The 22,534-nt window shown below is 38.5% G+C and overlaps 1 protein-coding gene across 1 annotated transcript in view; it reads right to left on the bottom strand.

The window, feature by feature from the left end:
• COX10 (cytochrome c oxidase assembly factor heme A:farnesyltransferase COX10) overlaps positions 1–22,534 on the bottom strand; it is a 92,824-nt gene that overhangs the window by 22,790 nt on the left and 47,500 nt on the right. Inside the window, exon 5 of the mRNA XM_081848773.1 lies at positions 13,049–13,119. Coding sequence (XP_081704899.1) covers positions 13,049–13,119 — 71 coding nt within the window. The remainder of the gene's footprint in view (positions 1–13,048; positions 13,120–22,534) is intronic.

Below are 22,534 nucleotides of genomic sequence, written 5' to 3'. Positions count from 1 at the left end.
AGCACCTCCAAAACGGAAAACCCTTTCGTCTAGCGGGTTTTTCGTCTTGCAAGGCATTCGTCTTGCGGGGCACCACTGTAGTTGGTGCCAGGTCAAGAAGGGCAAGATGCAGCAGAAAGCCCTCTATGCAAGTTCTTGGCAGAATACTGAGCATCTCAGCTATAATATTTGGCTTCAAGCCACCAGGCGATAGTAAGAACCCCAAATCTGCCATTGTTGTAATCTGTACGGACTTTTGAGTTACTAATGTATTAAATGCAGAAGAGGTAAAACACACTTATAAAACTGATAAGAGATTGAGGACAGCTAGAAAAAGTATCTCAAGCAACTCTTTCCCCCTTTGATTTCTCTTTTAGGACAATGTTCCCCTTCTTTCATTGTACTTTACCAGCAACTACTTCATGCTGGCTGCAAATATTCATAACCACATGAAAAAAATATTTTGGAATATATTTTGGGTTAGAGTTCAATCAGACCTTACACTGCAGGAAAAAAATGTCATAGGCAGCCTGTGGAATACCTGAAAGTAGTGTGTGAATATATAATTTTGAAAACTGCTTGGGTGGTGGGGAGGGGGCAGGGATAATGAGGAAATTCAGAAGAATATCCCTCTAAACTATGTCTACATAACTATCTCTAAATAACTACGTCTGCTTTTGCTAAAAAATTTAAGCTGGGTTGTAAACTCCCGAAATAGTACAAACATGCAACAAAGATATTGATAATTGCATACATCCTTCTAGCTGAGAAAGGGGCTAGTTCTACCAAGTGGTAAAGTGGAGCTCCTAAAACTCCATAGGGATGTAATAAATGGCTCCATGCTTAAAAGCACTTAAGTAAGGAATTTTGACGGTCATCATAATATTTTATCTCCTGATAAAAGGATTTAACAACCAATTGTCTGAAAAGGCAGAGTTGTCTTTGATGTGCACAGGCTTAGAAAAGAAGCACTCTTGAGCTGCTAATATCTCTTTTTGTCTACATGGCAATCCAGACTCATCAGTAATAACTCGAAGGTGGTCTTGATTGATCTTGATTGTTCGAGAGAGATGGAGCATGGACAGTAGGCCGAATATCCCAACACAATGGTGCATTTCTGTTAACTAGCAGACAATTCATGGATGGCACATAACAATAAGCCAAATATGACTTAGCATGAAATAGCACATGTGCAGACTACCAAAGAGGATATTGTGGTAGCTTTACTCCTTCCCAGTCATTCGTCTGCTGTGCTGAGATAAGGAATGTCTAATGTATAGACATGTTTAGCAGGCATGTTTAAAAATTGTCTAGTATACTAATGATATAGCATCTTAAAAATAATCTGGCTAGAGAAAAATTATTAATTTAACAAAGGATACTAAACTCAACACTCAAATCTCTTAAATCAGATTTCTGACATAAAGTATTATAAATAAATCATTATGTATTATATTGGTTATTGTACAAATAGTTAACCTGTGTTTCAGCAACCTATCAGTATGCATGTTTTTCAGGAAATACATTCATCAAAAACCTAGAATCTTAAAAAAAAAAACCCCACACAATCATTTAAATAACCTTGATTTTTTTTTTAAGTGATCCAATCTGAATGAAAAGGTTTGGAGAAGCAAACTGTCCCTTGGAGCCTCGAGATGGCATTTCTACTCCAAGCTATGTTACTTCAGTTGCCAGCAAGTCTACTTATTTGCAAAGGAATAAATATTGGCTGTGGTAAAATATCACATAGCTGTGTGAATTCACTTTTTTCGAAGCAAGAAAAGAGCTCAATGCATGGCACCCCAGCTTTGCTGTCAACAGAGAGTATAGAAGCTGTTGTTTGAAAATGTAATTGACACTGTATTTTAACCAAATTGGAGGCAATTAGCTTTCCCAGATCCTAACCAATGTGAGTTGCAGATGTTCCATCTCCTCTGCCCAGAATTAGTGACTTGAGCAGCACTATAAACAAATCAGCTAGGTTTAAAGTAGTCACTTTGTTTTCTGAAAACAGACCAGTCTATTTTTCATGCTTACATAATTCAGTGCTGGACCAATACATTTTCACGAATTTTTTTTATTAGGATAGTGAGTGAGCATAAGACTACAAAGAAATTTAAGGATTGGAATGATGGAACAGAAAGAAGTGCTCTTCTAATCTGTACACCAACGTTAGCTTTCAATCCTACACCCCTCCCAAAAGATATCACTAGAACCTATGCTACTGTATAAGGAAGCCCCAGTTCACACATGTGTGAGGTGAAAGTGTGGTGGGAATAGTAGCCTGAGGACCTTCCCTCCCCAGTACAGATAGTGTGCAGTGAACCAACCCCTTGGGCAAACTGCAAATTGTGTGATACTCCTCCTTGAAAAAGCAAGGGAAGAATCATATGAACTAGGTCTGAGTGCAGCTCAGAGCAAACCATTCTCCAAGTGTGCAATCCTTACGTAGTCAAAATACAGAGCTATTGCATCTGTATGGTAGAAGGAAAGTGCTTCTTCTACTTTATCTCAATGTTGGCTGAAAGTATGATCCAATGCTAAAAGACACCATCACAACCCATTTTACTTAAAGCTGAGTTTGATTGCATTACAGTGGTACCTCGGGTTAAGTACTTAATTTGTTCCGGAGGTCCGTTCTTAACCTGAAGCACCACTTTAGCTAATGGGGCCTCCTGCTGCTGCCGCGCCGCCGGAGCACAATTTCTGTTCTCATCCTGAAGCAAAGTTCTTAACCTGAAGCACTATTTCTGGGTTAGCAGAGTCTGTAACCTGAAGCATATGTAACCCGAGGTACCACTGTACTGTATTGAAATAAGATCTGAGTGCAAATGGTTCTGAAGTTTCTCAGAAGGTCAATTTTACTTTACCCCTTTTGTGTCAAAAGGAAGTTTCCCCTCCCTGCCAAAAGGATTCCTTGGGGTAGGGTGGGGGGAGTCTGCCAAAGGCCAATTCTCTTCCCTCTCAGGCCCCAGGCTGCATGCTGCTTTCTGCTGCCAAGGATATTCTCTGGCAGCATGCATATGCCAGCCTTATCTTCATCCATTATTACTAACATAACAACCTATATATACTATTTGCAAATGCATTCTCTGACTGCCTATCCTTATGTGGCCAAAATGGTACCATCCATACACATGAGGGAAATTACAGTGGGAAGACCAAGACTTGCAGAAGTACACATTGTGGGGTTTATTTTTTAAATGAAAAAAAACCTCCCCGAATCGGGGTGAGGGAGACGATCTCTAAAATAGGCCGATGGTAACTGAGTGTACTTAGGAAGTAAGAAATGCTGACTTGACTGCTGGAGAGAGAGAAAAAAATGAGGGTGAATGGGAAAATCATAGCTGCTTGGCTGAAACAAGGAACAGAAGCACTTCACCAAGTGTATAGCAGGCCCCACTTGTTACTGTAACATTATAATATTCAAAGCTGCCCATCATCTGTTTTAAATGTATAAAAATACCAATACAGTACATTATTGTTTTGGGTTTGAATGCTTCTTTCTGCTTCCCAATAGTTTTGTTTCCTCTGCTACCCTTTTCCATTTAGGTTCTAATAGTGTCTGCATACAGCACACTAACTTTTGAAGCCAAAGGTTGGCCTATCACCATCTTCAGGTTCACAGTAATAGCTGCAGACCCTCTTAAATTCTTATGCAGAAAACCTTGAACTGAGCAGGCCATTAGAAATTCATAATGAAGGCAAACAAGCAAATAAGTTAAAACCCAAATTCCACTGCACAGACAGGAAAAGGCCCAGGGTCCCCTTTCAGCAGGATTTATAGCACAATATTCACTGTGACTTTATCAAGAAGATTCCAATAAAATGTGTGAGAGGGCTCTTTGTGTATCTTAGCCTCTGGAATGCAAACTGTGCAGCAACGGCTATTCTAGCAATGCCTAATTAAAGTGTAAGCTCTGGTATCTGACTTGCCAAGTTGATAATGTGTAAGCTGTCCCTTGTTTAAAGGCCTTATAAACTCAACCATTTATAGAAGAAATGCACTTTTTACGTGACTTACTGTAAACAGAACTCAAGGTGCAAGCCATTTACTATCCCTGGCAGTTCGGTAATGGACTTGCTGAGTGGTGTCATTTCTGAAACTACTTGGCACATGTTGAATAACAGGGCTGCTGTGGTTAAGTAAGATAAGGCCCCACTATTAAAAACAGAACTGAGTGCTAGGGAGTTGGATTGTCTTAAAACAAAATGTACAAACACAAATCTGAATAAATTTGACAGACTCCATAAGGGCTAAACACTGAGAAAATGGCAGGCTTATCCCAGAGACAAGATGTATTGCTTCACAAGGCAGGGTGGATATATTCTTTATAAAAAATAATCTGGTAGCCCATAAGAAACATCACTCTTGATGTGTTTTTCCCACTATTAGTTACACTCTGCTTTTAGATATACACCTCTGCAGTAGCAACACACCTACATTCTCATCTGAACAATATATATATAGGCAGATTTATATGGGCAGCTATGAACAAGGGCAGAAATAAAGACAATGTTCAAATGAGACAGCTTATCCTAGTTGCTTATCCCTATTTCCTTGGCTCTAGTCTTCAGTTCTTCTTGGAGGCTCCCAAAACCCACTTACAGGATATATCCTGGGGATATTGCAGGCAACAGTCTTTCTTGCCACTCGGAATTCTCCCCGGTGCTGAAAACACAGACAGTTCAACTGAAGTGTTTCACTATCCCTAGGAGGACCTCCTGGTGACAAATTGTCACATACTGCATTTAAGAAACAGCTCAACGATCTGGGGGGAAGGTTTGCCTCTGTAATTATTAGGACCTGACTTTCTGGAAAACTGAATTGTTTAGTGACTGTGTTTCAGCAATAAAAGTGGGCAGTGTGTTTTGCTGAAAATCCTACGGAACTATATAGTAATCTAACCTAACAAGTATAAATGAAATGTTCTGCCAGTACTCTGTGCCTTTCTACTCCCGTACATTTCACCACAGATGTATGTTCATCCAGATTAGATTTGCAAGGGGCTTGGATATCAAGGCCACTGGGTATTTGCATGTCTACCATACTAGCTAATTATTTTGGTTCTGTGCCACAACAGACTATACTTCCCCATGGCTAGTTCAGAAGAAAAGGAAGTTATCTGCCATTATTTCTTTTTTTAAAAGAAAAAAATGGAATTGGCATAAATGGTACATCCCCAAAGGTCTGTTCATATTGGAGGTCATAATCAGAAGGATTATAGTATACAATCGCTGTACTCCTTCAAACGAACTGGGCCCTACCTCCTAGTGCGCAGCTGACACAGGAGGCTAAGACAACTCCATTAGGAGTGCATATCGCTACTCAGCAGTGGTCCTCAGAAGCAGATGGAGGGCTATTTACTCAAATGCACCATGACTCCTGGCGTATACATGAGCATCTGGGATGTTTCCTAACGTGATGTGATGCACAATGCACTCAAATTTATCAACTGTCCCACATGCAATTAAAGGCCCTGATAAATAATTCCATGGCAAAGGCCTCACAGCTGAATTGAAAAGCAGCAAGGCGTGAGGGGTCAAATGTTTCCGCGGGATTTCTATTTAACAAACAGAACTGCTTATAAAGGAATGTCTCTACTGTGCTGCTGCAGAGTTTTTTTCACACAGCACAACCAACTGAAATAGTGAGCTGAGTAGCTGGCAACTACTACAGTTTCCATTTAAAGTGCAATAATTTTGTTTCTTGCATGGGGAATCAAAGAAATACACATACAAACACAAATCCACACCCAGCCACACACATGTATCTTAAAAACAGTTATCAGGTTCTGTTTATGAACATAAAACAGGAACTCTCATTGACCATAAAGGATGTAATCAACACTGTGTATGGATACATAGCTACTGCCATCCCTATTCCCTTTGGGAAAGCAAGATAGTAAGCATTACAGCAATCCATTAGTTCATCCTTTGATGTGGGTTTTATTCTCTTTAAACTGTGTTCTAGCCTTAAGGATTTTTCCTTCATTGCCTGTAAATGTAGCTATCTGAAGCAGGGGAGTGAATAAGCGTCCTGCTGCTTAAAATGCAAGGGCAACATTTTCACGAGTAATTGGACATGTCAAAATATAAAACAGCCTTATTAAAATTTCTTGTTTACAACACTCAGGCAATGCCAGCTTCCCACTCTTCAGAGGAAATGCATGGAAGAAAAGGAACTCAGCAGGAAAGAACACACTTGTTTTCATACAGTTATATTAAAAGTTGCATACCTCCAGGATAAACATTATTTGAAAAGAACACTGCTGTGGTGTCGCTTTAGAACTATGTTGTTTTCAAACGGGAACATCTCTTCCTCCCCACATCACGTTAAACAAAAGCATTTGCAACTTCAGTTATCCAGTAACAAATTTTTAAGAAACCAGTAATATTTGAAACGTAAGAAGCTGCATCATATTGAATCAGAACACTGGTCCTTGTTACTCAGTAACCAGTGGTGGCTCTCTAAGATTTCAGACAATAGTATCTTCAAGCCCTACCTTTAGATGCTGGGGATTGAACTTGGAACCTTTTGCATGCAAAGAAGAACTCTACTGCTCTACCGCTCTACTACAGTCTTTTGCGAATTCACATGCATTGAAGAACTCAGCTCAAGGGCATCCCTTCAGTGTCATTGGTTCAGTCCTGTGGAGTACTCCACCAACAAACTTTTCTATTCCTCCAGGTCTATGCAGGCAATTAAGAGTACACCCTTCCACAATGATTAATTGAGATATGTTTTTAACTTTTTGATGGCTTTATTGTATTATTGCACTGTTTTGTTTTTATAGCTGTAAACCACTTAAAAACACAATTATTATTAAAGATTTTCTTGGGTTACAAAAGTAAGTGCATTGTCTCTATTTTCAGGTCATAAAGTCTTTTCTACTGATAATTTGCTGTAAACCACTTTAATATTTTTCATGCTATAGCAGTATACAATTTTTAAAATATATAAATAAGACTAAATTTGGGGGAGTTCATTCTGCCAATGATGTCAGTTCCACTGGCAGGCAAAAATATCAGATTTTACCATTAATTGTTATTTTCTTGTTGAATTGTTCTTCTATCCTCAAGGAGCTTCCTATAAGTGCCTAATATAGCAAATGAAACCAATGCAGATCATGAAATGAAATGAAGAGCAACAACTAAGCTTTCCTGGTTTTTGGATACTATGAGAGTCAATTTAAGATGATAACCTTCAACCTAACATGGTTTAGAGCACTGGTCCCTTATTAAGTGTGAAAAGGCTCAGATTATATTATAACAAAATGCACAAAAATGTAATACATCATAATTTAACTACAAATAAGGGCTTCTGTTACGGTTAGAATGTAGGGTGTGCATCTTTCGAAAACGCCTGATTTGAGAAAGTTTTAACTTTTGTTATTGCCAAATAAGTCAAAATATAACAACAAAGGAATCAAGTTGTTGGTTTTCCCCCAACAGGAATTTTAAAGTGTGTGACAGGTGAAAGGAGACATATAGGCATGTTGAAATGATGGATAGGTGCAAAGGAGAATGCTGTGTTTACTCTGATTTCTTTTACCATCATCAAGTCAGCTTTCTGACTGTGGGGCAGAAGCTGCCCTGTCCTCCTGGCCTGGGCACTGTCATCTGCTCTGCTCCTGGATCTGATGGGCAGGGTGGGGGAGAAGGGGGTACCTATAGGGAGTGCAAGACAGGCAGAACTGCCACCACCACCGTGAAGTTGCTGCTATTCTATACAGTCAGAATCTGCAGAGGCAGACCTTGTAAAAGAACTGTAACTTTAAGAACTTCCTTTATTTAAAAGCATTGATAAATTGCTTAATAGTTTTTAAATCTCTTAATTTTTACTTGACCTTGCTTTGCTGTCCACCCTCTCATTCCTCGTTTCCTTGTGTGGAGCAGGGCCTTAGTAGTGATTTTTTTTTTTAAAAAATCACATAATACTAAAAAGTCTCCAAGTGATATTCTCTCTCTCTCTCTCTCTCTCTCTCTCTCTCTCTCTCTCTCATATACAATAAAACATGTTATAACAATGAGCAGTCTCAGTGCAGTAACATTTATAAAAACACACAGTAAAGCCCGGATTGAAGAACTGCAGCATCAGTATCATAAAGCTGTCCGGAACGACTGGAATGAATAAAAACATTTTTATCTACTGCATAATTAGAGTGAAGTTGGTGCCAGGCATGCCTTTATTTTATCATGGAGAGTTTTCTAGAGAAGGGAGTTACTATAGAGAAGGCCTGTGTCTGTCTTTCATATGGGAAGAGGTGGCCCTTTAGGGTCATGGGCTGCATAGAGCTTTGTAAGGTCAAAAGAAACACTTTAAATTAAACAATCATTTAAAAACTGGCAGCTAGAAGCAGTGTTGTGTGTTCACACCTTCCTGCTCTTGTTAATGCTCTGGCTGCTGAGTTGCCTCCAGGAAGGCTGGTGTAAACCCCAGAGCAGATCTGGGAGAGAGCAACAGGCATGTTTGAGGGGTGGTGGAAAGATGGAGAAAAAGGGGAAGTTATGGTGTGTAAGCTGAAGTCATTCTGCTCACACAATGACTTTGTTAGTTGCAACCCATACACAGCAGGGCTAGATTTGGAGCGTAAGTAAAAACACCCAAATCGCAGAATGCTCCCTGGGCATTTGGCTATATAAACAAGCTATAGCTGTTTTCAGAATCATTCACACTGAAAGAGAACTGAAGTTTTGTGAGGAGGAAGGATTCTAGATTGAAGACCTTGAAAACTGTCACAACAGGGAAATGCAGACTGGGCTATTTCAATCTTTGGGTTGATATAGCTTATTTGAATTGGCTTTGCTCAGATAAAGTACATATGAGCACAATACCCTTTACATGTATCAATAAAATCCTATAGAAATACAACCAAAGCAAAGTGAAAGGAAGGAAAAATACCTAAAAGGGAGTTCCCTAAAACTGGAGGGTTGTTTTTTTTCTTAATAAAAAGGTATCCAGAAATCTCTAAAGGAGATGAATAAAGATGAACATCTGGAGGAAGTAAGCCCACGGCAAAGGGCCCATTGTTTGCTGATTTGAAGATAGAATCAAAAGATATATAAGAAGTCAGCTGCAGATATTCTGTACATCCATGATTTTTAGTTACCAGCTTTGCTGGCAATGGTTTTTGCTGTTAAGTAGCCTGTGTAAAATTTGTGTAAAAGAGCATTTCCTCTGTGAGTAGGTGACTTCAAGATTTATTGCACCAATGGGTTAAATTAAGATGATGAGAGTAGAATAGACCAAAAATTAAATTTGATACGAGTCAAATGTATCATCAAAACAAGAACACTCTTGAAGATGCTCCAGAACTCTTTTTACATGCCCCAAATATTTTTGGAATGGTGTAAGACACCAGCCTTTTAAATACAATTTGCCCATTTTTCTGCTGTTTTGATTAACACTCAGTTTAACTAGAAAAGTTTGAACTCTGGGAAAATACGTAGCAGAAGATTGCAGCTCTCAAAGTGCGTTGTTTTGGCCAGCTGAAGAAATAATGCCAGTTGACGTCTAGCCTGAAGTCTATAAGGACTTAGGCCAACATCATTCAAGGTTAAGTGACACTTTAAAGAACATTAAATTAGGTGTTGACAGTTGGATAGATAGATCGATGAGTGATTGCCTTGGAGTCCCCACAATGACCACAAAGGGCAGAGAAGAGAGTACAATAAAGTTTCAAGTTTGGTGAATATGGTTTTGACGAAATGAAATCACCATGACTTAAATGTATGCCTCTGGAAACTTGTGTCACTGATTATTTAACCTAAATGATAGTGTTTAGGATACAAAAACGCTGAGAATTTTTTTTATATGGAAAACCCAATCCTATGTACATACCAATGTTTCCCACAGCAAATAGGTGAACTGTGGAGAAACAGACGTGCACTTAAACACTTGTGTTCATATCACTCTGGCCCAACATGGGAATTCTGTACCCTTTATGCCCTCTAGTATTTTCTGTGGGAAACACTGTTGTATATATCGAACAGGTTTTTCACGTAAAGTACGACGCTGCTCTGAATACAGCACAGATGTGGGGGGAAAGCTTTAATTTTACTTGGGGGTGAGAAAGGAGGAGGAGTTTAAAGTTTACACACACACCGACCTAAGCAAATTCAAGATACCTCCATTCAATTGAATTTTGGCTCAGCCTAGTTTTTGGCTCACTGTGTGCTCAACAGATGTTCTCATTAGAATATTCCCCATGATGTTTTTAAAATAAAATTAACTGAACTTAGAAATCTGTAATTAGCACCATCTTACAGAACAAATCAGAACAAGTTTACCAAAGTACTCTATTTACAATGAGAGTGAGTTTACCCCCAGGGCTTGCTTTACTATTTTGTTTCAATTTTCATGTAATTTCATCCATCACTTTTTTTCAATCCTCCAAAGATGATGGATAAAACACAGAAATAAATAGGACCAACTGTTCACAGATGCCTAAGGGAAAACATAATTTTGTTATAAATAATCCTTGGCACAAATCATGGAAATGCTATATGAAAATTGTTTGTTGAATAGTTTATGAATACGGGCTTTAGCTTCAAGTTTGCAAATAAGGTGTAGTGCTCCCCAACCTTCGTTAAGTTGGAATCCAATCCTATACAAAACTGAACAGATATACAAACAGAAATCAAGGCTGCTTTAAGTTTCTGTTCAAACAGGAGCCCCATGGGACACTGCCTTTTATTTGCATGTGTACATGGAGCAGAGAGCATGCACAAAAGGTGACACATGTTTCAGAATTCTTCTTGTAAAACATCATAAGAAGTTTGATTCCTGCTTTATGATTTGTCATGAAGGGGGAAAAGTAAGAAATACAAACTGGTAACGATTTATAAAGAATGAAAGAATGGGCATTTCAGATATATAATGTTTAGTGTGTTTTTTTCTAGGTCTAATAAAAAATAGCAAACCCAATCATCAAATTATTTTCAGAAAATACAAAGGTCAGACGTTACAGTGAAACAAAAAAATAGAAATATACAAAGGAGCTCCATCACTAAGTGTGATAAGTGGTGGTATTAGGATATGGAGAGAATGTAGGGCAAAACCCTGTTCCAGAAGGTGCCAGAAGGGGCATTTTCCCAAGCACTTCTAGCTGTTGTCATATTAGGCTGCTTTGGCTCCTGTTTGTGAGACAAGCCAAGTTGTTAAAATGACTGACATGCCCTTAGACACTCTGGGATAATGGATCTTCCCAAGGATGTCCTGTTTTTCCACAACGGTTCTAATCTGTTTGATTATGATTCTGTGGTAGCTTCCTTTAAAAACATGCCTTGGCCAATCCCTCCCTCCCCCCCGCAACTCTGTATTAACAGTATTTGGTGCAAAACATTTTGCGTATGGACCTTCTTTGTCAATGTGAACTCTCTTAGGAGAATCTGCAATTCACAATATGGGAATTGCAATTTTTATATTATATATATTTCATCTATCAGACATAGATGGGGGAAAAAAACCACATGTAGGGGTTTTTTTTACTGTGTCCATGCTGGGAACTACAGATTTTCTGTAGGGAGTTCACAGTGACAAATTAAGCGATGCTGTTAAAAACGACATAACTTGTCTTACAAAATTATATATAGAATTTGATCTGAGTTTAAAACATGCCTGCCATGAAAGAGATTCACCCATGGTTTAATAAGGCCAATTCCCATTTTCCAATAAGCTTTTGAATGCGACGTTTTTATAACATTTGAAGTCTTCTCAATATTATTGCATTTTCCTCATAAACAGACTAGGTATTTGCCCTTAGTTATTGCTGCTGTACCACACAACACTTAACATAGTGGTTATTATTTTAAAAAATTCTATACTTTTTCTAAGTGGTTTACAACTATAATTTTTAAAAATAAAACTATGCTTATTGTGCTACCATCCTGTTGCAGAACCAGCAGAACTAGCAATTCTAAAAACTGCCTAGTAAGCACGGTGAGGGCAGGAGAGGACTTTCATCAAAGAAATACAATAAAAGCAGCTAAAAATGCTACTAAACTGCATCCCAACAATATTATCTGCACTTGTAGTATATCCTGTAGTTAACTTAAATAATAATGTATTATTTATATACAACTTGAATGTTTTCTTAATGTATAAGCTGATAGAAATAATGAGCTTAAACTAAATATTGCAGAGCAGTGAGGTTCCTTTGTCAGATACTGGAACTAAACTATGCTGCATGACAGGAAGTGCTGGAACTGATAGACTAGAACAAATTTATTTCTCCAGAACGTCTTTCTACTTAGTTTTCTTTTTTGTGTGCATGTTATTTTGTAATGTAATTTTTACAATGAACATAATAATTTATCATTTTTAATGTCTGACCTTCTATTTAGATGGAAAGCTGTTAATCATGAATTTAAACTAACATTCATTTTAAATAAATAAATAAATACATCCAAATTCTACATCAAGGAAACATGGCCTCTTTGTCTGAAACGGATTAAACAAACTAGAAAAAAAAATATTTAAGTCCATGCAAGTTATTCTGACTGCAATGCAGGCTTTGGAATTCTTGGCAAGAAATGTGGTGGTAGAAGGTGGGCAAGGTGGGAAGTAATGGTGGGCAAGTGACCTGTCATGTATCAAACTCACAAGTTCCATCCTGTCCCTTTTGCTCAAAGGAAAATCAAATAGAAGGCTAACTTGGACCTCTTAAAGACTTTAGAAATGTTTGTTGTTCTTTTTAAAGAATTATTGTGGGAGATCCAGAATGATTTTCTTGGCAGAGCCACTCGCTTCTAAAAATACGGTACATGCTTCACAATTGTCTATGATATTACACAGGAACACCTGGAATCTTGTGATTCTTAATTTCTACATCTATAAAAGCCCTTGCTGAATATGATGAGAGGGCAAGCCAATATGTTTTCCATGTGGCATTGTAAGCTTTTAGAATCTTCAAAGCACAAAACGGCAACGCTTTCACAGTCTTTTGTTCTGAAGTTGACATATTTGCTTATCTAAACATAAGGAAGGGCAGTAAGCTGGGAAATATATAAAAAGAACAATGAGATTTATTACTCATTTTGGAGAGCAGGTGTGTGCAGCCCTTACCTGATTTGTCCTCGCACCAGGGGTCTGTTTTTTGTCCTGTTCATATTAGAGTCAAAAGGAACCTCAAAGAACTGCCAAAAAAAGAGAGAGAAAGGGAAAGAAGAAAGATGACTTTAAGGGATGCAAGAGACCATCCGAGCTAAAGAACAGGCTGTTTTTGCAGGTGCTTTGGTCTTCATTTCAGAAAATTCCCAAGCACAACTGAAACAGCAAATTTTACATTGATTTTGAAAGCAAGTCTACGTTAAAACTTTTGGCTTTTCCTTAAAAAAGGGGGGGGGGCCTACCCGTAGGACAAACATAATTTAAACAGGTCCTTCAAGTTCTATCTTTGACAAGTTTGGCAAGACTTTGATGATGCATGTATATTATGAAAACAACCGTCTTCTTCCTTCTGTCCCCCACCTTTTCTTAAAAAAAAAAATCACTGAACAAACAATCCTTGCTAATCACATGCTCCTACTTTTAAAGATTAATGTTATAAATGTTTTCAAGATCACCCAACTTTGGAAACTTATGACCCACCCTACAATCAATCAATTCTGACAACTGCAAATGCATGCAACAGAGTGCACGGATAGCAGTTAAAAAAGAAGCCATGTGGAATTATTTAACATGGCAGCTCAATGGAACTTTAAACACTGCCTGTCGGATAAGTTTTGTGGTACAGTGAGTCCCTCCAATACCACCCTTATAAAGCAAGACACAGCACTACAGAGACTGGCGTTTTATTCAAACATGTAAATCACACAGAGGTAATCAGTAACGTATTCAGTAATTGCCAAACTTCAGTGAACGGCAACCTCTTTTCATGAAACTAAGTATTTATATGAGCTTCTAGTATGACTTTGTGACCAATTCCAGTAATAGAAAGGATCTAAAGCAAGACATAGAATCACATTCTCCACTGCCTGCAAACAGCAGAAGGCACGGTCTACTTATGCAGTACGCAGCTGTCAACAGCTGCTGACAGCAGCAAACAGTACAGCGACATCAGCTAGTCACTGCCACCAAGTGTCTTCTTTTCCTATGTACAATACACAGTCTTTTTAAATGAGTCAACTGGGACAGCAGGGCAAGTGGGTGCAGGAATTGCAGCATCAAAGCACTAACTTGTGACAGCCAGACACAGGGCAGTGGGCAAGGTGGGGCGGGGGGAGCAGGACCTAGACATGTAGTGGGGGTGGAGGGAATTTCAAAATGTCTCAACACATTCCTAGTTATATTTATAAACCATCTTGCTTTCATCACAGAACTTAAGGCAGAGTACACGTGGTTCCCACATGGTCACCCATCCATGCGCTGGCCGGACCCAGACATGCGCACCTTCAGCACGTACAGCATATCTTGCTCAGGGGTTCAGCTTGCTCTTTGCTGGAATCCTGTTTGTTTTTATGAAATGCCTTTTGTGTCACAGATTTTGCAAAATAAGAACTAAACATGTTCCATGGTTACTTCTTAAGTAACCAGGTTGTCTTTCTGTGCATTTTTTACCCCACTGTCAAGCTGTTGAGATAGGAGTCTGCGAGAGATAAGCATCTTTTATATTTATTAACTATCGCTTGCAACTATAGCTTGCAAGCAACTCCCAGGAAGAATAAAAAGGTGAAGATACATAAAATTAGAAGTTGCCTATGTTGGTTATGGCAAAACAGAAGTCACTTCATGTTTTCCCACCCATATTGTGACGGACAGTATTCATCTGAAGGTGATAACAGAAAAGGGAAAGATTGGGAGGAGAAAATAATAATTAAATGTGACAGCAAGTTACAAGGGAAGGGTGGTAGAAGAACCAGCTGTCCTATAGCTTTGAAGTATATAAAGATTAGGAAATTTGTATTAAATGCGTATCAGCATCCAGGCCTTTTCACAATAGTGTGTGTGTGTGTGTGTGTGTGTGTGTGTGTGTGTGTGTGTTGTTTGTGTATCTAAAATAGTCAACACAAGCACTTTTGATGCAAATATGTCAGCAAAACACCAGTTGTCATACTTTCCACATTTCCCCCCAGATGTTCAGAGGAGGGGGAATCTCATTTCCCTTTAAAAATGTGTCTCAAATACCATTCATCTGTAGATCCAGGCAGGGGGTAACACTCAGTTTTAGTTTATCTCATTACAGCCTGCAGAGTTTTGCTTGTTTTAGCAAACAACAAATTCAGTAAGAAGAAACCTGGATAAATAAATATTTTAGCTGCTCACAAGAGGCTGTTTCCTCAGGAAGTCTGAATGCATCACTTCATTTGGCTGAAAGAGAATATTGTCTTTCCTACATTTTTGGCAATCTAGACACCAGGAGGACAGGCGCAGGGTTAAATCTACAGCAACAGAACACCACCAAGTGACATAACTTGGCAGTGATTTTGAGACCATACACAACATTTTAAATCAGTAGAGATAAATATTTAAAACATGATGCTGAGAAAAACCACATAAAATAGGACTCTGTGGTTGATTTCTGTTGCAGATCATTCCCCTTACATAGCTTTCATCAAATTGACAAAGTTATTACATTCTGTGGTCCTCAAAGTGTGAGATCAACTGTCATATTGCTGTTTAGTGTTATGTGCAATCATATGTTTCTCATCAGTTCTCTTTGCAATGGCCTTCACTTGTTATGTTTACCAAAGCATTAAGACAGTTTGAAAATGTCAACTTTCCCCATGCAAATACAAAATTGATGTTTGAGTATCAATCAGCTTTAGGTAACAGGGAAAAAACCCCTCTAGTAAGTGATTATCAACTGAAGAGTAATGACTCTGACACAGATCAAGTTATAATGGACCACACTAGCATTACTACCACAATTTTCTTTTTGCTGTTTTCCTTTGATTGAAAGTCACTTCGAAAAGTCTCTAAAGGAAGAAGTACATGAATATATTAAACACAGAGAGAGAGAGAAAGGAAGAAAGAGAGAGGGGAAGAAAGAGAGACGGAAGGTGAGAAAAAGGAAGTTATTATAAACAATACATGGGTTGCATGTTACAGGTTGAGGTTAAAAGGCTGAAGATGACGGCTCTAATTGATACAGAGAACTGCCTTTTGGTAAATAAACTGTTAACCATGTAAATGGAAAGTGTGCATGCAGCTGATAAATGTTTTGTGACATTTAGAATTTTTTATTGCAAGAAATGACATCAACAATGTCTTTACAAAATCCTGAAAAAACTGTTTTCTATGTATTTTTTCTTTAAAGGAACAATATTTTCCTACCACCATCCAGGTGTAAGGTAGCGGTTGAGGTTGGCATCTGTCTTTCTCAGGAGACAATGGAGGAGCGTGCCTTTGGGGTGAAGTCAAACTGTTGGAAGGTTAGAGTGCCTGTTAAGGCTGTAGGGATGTGATTGTCTAACATAAGCTAATGAAGTAAAAAGATGTCCAGTTTCTGTATTAGGTGGTTGCGGAATCAAAATAAGCCAGGAAAACCCACCCGATAATTGAATGTTACCCTCTGTAAAAAAAGTTTTGATTTCAGAGTTAATCACTTCTGCTAAGCAATTGGCAGCCAGGCACTTAATTAAGACTGTGTGGGCAACAGAAGAGGGAAGAGAGAGCTACGTAAAGTACTTCTATGTAGGGAAAGAAGTGTGAAAACTCCATATAGATTGTTGCAATCAGTGATCAAGTATGTGCATTCATAGCATATACTACATGCTGGCTTCCTTGTACATAAACAATGAATGAGCAAACTGCGCAAGTGTCCCAAGCAATATTTCACATTATCCCTCTAAGAAAGTGCTTTCCATATAAGTGAAACTGCATAGAGAGCAAAGATACAGCTGGTGTGACTGTCCTCAAAGTCTGTTCCTAGAACACTCCAGCATAAACTAGTGATAATGTGAATTCACAGGGAAGCTGATAACTTTACTCAGAACAGCCCAAGGTCACCAAAGCTGTTCAAACGGTACATTGTTTGCTTTTACTATTGTGTATAATTGGCCACCATGCTTTTCCAAATATCTAAAGAACTAAAGTTAGAAAATAACTCTTCTATATTAAAAGACAAATTCAGTTCACGTCAATGCATAGCTTCTCAATTCACTATTGCAAGGGTATGATATGAAAAAAAATATTTAACGTCTCACTTGCAATTATCTTTCTCCAGTTTTGAAAAAAAGGAATTGAGCAACTAGAACATTCACAGACTTTGAAAACCATCCTTGATGTAAACTCACTCAGGCTGGAACCCCAGATTGGGTGAGAAAATGGCTTGTAAGAATGGATAGTAAAACAGGACACAGAAAAAGCTTTACTGGAAGGATCAGCAACATGGTGCCTTTTGGTGCATATGTACCAAGAGAAGCCTTCCCTGACATCCACAGGAACCACTTACCTGTTGCCCCCATTGAAATTAAACTTGAAGGAAACCTTTTATTGTAGCCAATAGCGAAGGCTAAGGTGTGTGCTTGGTTATAGTGCATGTACGGTGCCCATGACAATTTATCCAGTTTGCAACTGTACCCATGAGCCCTGATTCCTACTTTACTAAGAAAACATTAAGGATATTTTATGCTTCCTGAAACAGAAACAGTGCATTTTGGAAACTCTGATTTGTAATCCTATTTTGGCAAAGTACCTGTCACTTTTTATTATTAAATTTGTGGACCAGAATATTTTCTGTTATAATTCTGAAACAAACATTGATTCAGAAAGGACTACTATTAAAACTTATTCTAAAAATTAACAAATGCCGATGTCAATAATTTTTCTAAAAAACCAAATCTTTATTCACTGAGGCACAGGGATATTTATTTTAGTGTTTAAAAAGAGGATCTCCAAAATAATAAATTATAGTTTAAAACTACAATTGTAAAACCTTAATTCTTGGTTTAAAATGACTAACTCTCAATAAGTTTCTGTCCTCTCTCTTTCAGAGAGTGAAATAATTCTCTCTACATTCTATGCTCAGACTTGAAGTGTCAAAATGGCACCACCCAACCACAAGAGGGAGAATTGAGGAAGACCCAGGGTTTATCTAAGTATTTATTTCTCACCTGCCTTTTACCACAAGGTTCTAGTAGGTATGTAATTTGAAATAATATTTCCCTCTGAAAATTTTATCTGCACAGTCATGTTTATACAATTCAATACTTTCTCCCAAAACTTAATAAGCAAATGACATGGTCAACAAAAACATGAACACTCCACATTGCAACATTTTCTTGTGTTCCAAAAACAATAGAATAATCTGGTGGAGCTCTATTGACCCTGTATACCATTAATAGTTAATTCTTTCTATCTATCAGAGAGCAGAGCCAGAGTAAATCTAGAAACATCCCACACAATTTTAACAGAAGAAAGGCTTGGGAGCCTTTGGGGAGTACGGTAAAGGGAGGAGATCTTTTGATTTCAGAAAGGGCACATAGCACCTGTCTGTCTTGAAGATGTGAACATGAAGCAGAACAAATGGGATTAGAAGCTGTTCTTTTGGAATCTTATAGGCAGCTAAAAACATATTGCCCCACAAATCTGGATTGCTACTTACAGATCCCTTCATAATTTCCCACTTCAAATTAGTGTCAAATTAAAAACAAGACCACACTATGTTATTCTGCAAAACAGTGTCACATTGCTAATTTTGTGCATAGCAGATGCTTGTTCACTTGAGCTACAAAGCCAGGTAGTCACATTCTGAAGATGATAATAGCTACAAAAAAGTGTTGATACTGTCAATTCAAAAGGAAATGCTCTCATATGGGAGTACTGAAAAAGTCACAGACTTTAATTAACACATTTTCTGTCCCAGAAGCATATTGATATTCACTGTGGCCTCAGCTTTTACAAAATTCAAGCAATCACAACCTGCTATTTTGCCAACAGTAAGATCAGTAACACCTAATTCATTGCATACTATGACTTTGTGGTTGTCGCATCTTGCTTTATCAGGCTAAAATGTCAAAATAAGGGACAAGCAAGGCCTTGTGCCTGCAGTAAGGGACATAAATTAAATTCTACAACATACTGTTCAATAATAAATAATAAAAACTGCAACAACTCTACATAGAGGCAGATCAATCCCTTCCACAAAAGAGGCATATGCATTTATTTTCCTGGCAGGCAGATCAAGCCCTGCTTTGGTCTCCACCTCTATGTTTTGTTCACTATGAGGTATATTTTGATTACACGGGGCAGCAAGAAATTAAATAAAGCAAAACGCCATGCAAATAAAAGGAACAGAACAGTTAGAAGCCATTTCCTTTCCCAAATTATCTAATTGCTTTCAACAGAATGGCTGACTTTACAAGTCAACACATCTGTACACATATACTGTATTTTTCACTTTAAAACTCAAGTGTTCTACAGCAGTTGGGGGCTTAGTTCTCTCTTAAATGTATGGGTCACACCACTTCACTCGAACTGGCCAAAAAAGGCAAATTCCATCAACTGAGACCTCATCTGTTTTAACCGTCTCTGCTGTCACCATGCAGTAGCATCTTGCAACTATCAGATCTATATCAAGCCATAAGGAAGACAGACATGCTGACGATTATTTCAACAACTCTGAAATGTCAAAGTGATATGGCTGGAATTCAACCGGGCCTTTAAACTAATGTTCATGACAGAAACAAAACAGGGACTGCCCAGAAAGTATGTGACAGTTAAAACTACTTTTCATTCCACCAGCACATAAGGAAATCTGTACAGCTCCTGCGACACATATTCAGTACCCCATTAGAAAGCCTGCAAGGTATAAATATTAATTAGAGGTAAAGCGTGCCTTTTTAGTGACACAGAAGTATACTGAACATGAATAAAAGAAGTATACAGTGGTACCTCGGATTACAGACGCTTCAGGTTACAGACTCCACTAACCAAGAAACAGTACCTTGGGTTAAGAACTTTGCTTCAGGATGAGAACAGTAATCGCGCTGTGGCAGCGCTGCTGCAGTGGGAGGCCCCATTAGCTAAAGTGGTACCTCAGGTTAAGAACAGTTTCAGGTTAAAAATGCCAGAACGAATGAAGTTCTTAACCCGAGGTACCACTGTACTGAACATGAATAAAAGATCTATACATTTTCTAAACCATGCAGAGTCCAATAGGAGGTCATGTGAAGATAAAGAAATGTACCTATTGGCACTCTGTAACAATGTTTAAATGATTGCTTCTCCAGCAAAAACAAAAGAGTGTGGCAAAACATTTTTGCTAATACTCCATTCTCCCCTTGTCACAAAATGTCAAGCTTTGCTATATTCTCACCTCCCCAATGTGTGACTTAATTAATGACCTCACAGATGCTCAATAAGATAGAAGGCTACAGATTCACAGTTATGCCATGTTTATATCTATTTGTGGCATTAATATAAACTGTGATGAAAGGATTAATGTCTCAATTAGGATAACTTGCAGATTAAATTAATGTGTGCTGGGGCAGAGGGAAACACTTTTCTATTAACCAGACAAAGATCCACAACATTTTACCAAATAAGGAGCATTCTGGAGGGAGGAAGGACAGGGAGAACACAGGGGTTACTCTCGTACTGAGTTCAGATGCTGTTTCTGTTTTTCTGCTACTTTAAACTCAAATGATAAATCTGAGTTCCTGGGAAGACATGGGATTCTATTCAGTGTTAGTTATACTCAAAACATACCTATTTACATTCATTTACATACACAGTTCCATTAATTTCAATAGGTCTAACTGGATACAAGCCATGATTTCCTCCAGTAAGTATTTGTAGTGAAATATTGGGTGGTTACAAGAGTGTCATGGGCAACTATTGGAAGTCTGCACCATCACTCTGATGAGCTACACAGTTCCCTGCTCTTCATAATTTTAAGGCAGATGATAGGTAGATAGCTAGATGATAGACAGACATATGAAATGCAGCTTAATCCAATCCTTCTTCCTGAAATAATAATAATAATAATAATAATAATAATAATAATAATCCTTTATTGTTACTACACCACCTGTGTGCAGTGAAATTAAATAAGCCCCCCCCCCCATACACTCAGTCTTGTTCGCACTCTGTGTGCTTGTCGGAAGTCAATTGCACCACTATTTTTTTCCAACAGCCTACGGATAAAAACTGTTCTTTAACCTGTTGGTGTGGCTGAGTATACTTCTGTATCTCCTGCCCGGATGTAGGAGATTAAAGAGGTGCTGGCCAGGGTGTGAATTGTCCCTAAGAGTTTTCCTCGCTCTCTTGAGGCAGCGGTCTCCCGCGACGTCATCTAGCGAACTCTGGGGACAGCCCATGATATCATGAAGCATGGTACCATGAAGCAACAGTCAGTCATGCTAATTTCTTCTGTGAGTGCCTTTCATCACCATGGCAATTTTTGCTGTGCTTGAACCACTGGATAAAAGCAGCTCACAGAAAATGGCAGTCTCTACATACAAACTTTAAAGTACCATATTTTTCCATGTATAAGACTAGGTCCCCCCCGCCTAAAAAATAATATCAAAAATTAGGTGGCGTCTTATACATGGGGGCATCTTATAGACGGAAAAATACGGTAGTTCATGATACAAGTCCTATCTTCACTTTAAAGAGGATCGATAGAAAATTCTGATTAGTTCTAAATCTCCACAAGGGAAATGTGCAATGTGGGAATGCATGCCTCTCCTAATGCTATTTTGAAACACACTTAGACAAAAATAATTTTAGAAGAATGGGGGCAAAATACTTTGCCTTGTTTGTGAAAACTTATTTAATTAAGGGTAAAAACAGGAGGTGGGAAGGTGTGTTGGGTGATTCCAAGCAGATTGCTTATTGACCTCCTGCTATAAAGACCTACATTGGCTCCCAGTACGTTTCCGAGCACAATTCAAAGTGCTGGTGTTGACCTTTAAAGCCCTAAACGGCCTCGGCCCAGTATACCTGAAGGAGCGTCTCCACCCCCATCGTTCTGCCCGGACGCTGAGGTCCAGCGCCGAGGGCCTTCTGGCGGTTCCCTCATTACGAGAAGCAAAGCTACAGGGAACCAGGCAGAGGGCCTTCTCGGTAGTGGCACCCGCCTTGTGGAACGCCCTCCCATCAGATGTCAAAGCGATAAATAACTACCTGACATTCAGAAGACATCTTAAGGCAGCCCTGTTCAGGGAAGTTTTTAATCTGTAATATTTTAGTGTATTTCTGGTTTTTATGGAAGCCGCCCAGAGTGGCTGGGGAAACCCAGCCAGATGGGCGGGGTACAAATAATAAATTATTATTATTATTATTATTATTATTATTATTATTATTATTATTATAAGTTGTAAGAGGAATGACTCTCTACACATCAGCTGACTTTCTAAACTATCAGGGAGAAAGTGGGTTTGGGGCATTTACATCCTGGTACCTCCTGTTCACACTAGTGGGTGAAACCTAGCCATGTGGGTTGGCAAGAGAGAATTCATCCCCTCTTCTTTCATCTTTCCCAATGAACTTTGAGGGGTGAGCTGGAGTGGAAAAGAGACTGCTGAACTCTTGATCAGAGAGTGGCTCTGCTGGTTTTTTTAAAAAGCAAATTACTTCCCTATGATACAGTCTTCTTATTTTTAA

The sequence above is a fragment of the Podarcis erhardii genome (assembly GCF_964252035.2).
Source record: "Podarcis erhardii genome assembly, chromosome: 2".
In the NCBI taxonomy this organism is placed as follows: domain Eukaryota; kingdom Metazoa; phylum Chordata; class Lepidosauria; order Squamata; family Lacertidae; genus Podarcis; species Podarcis erhardii.
The sequence above is the reverse complement of the archived record's forward strand: the minus strand, read 5'-3'. Positions and strand labels throughout refer to the sequence as shown.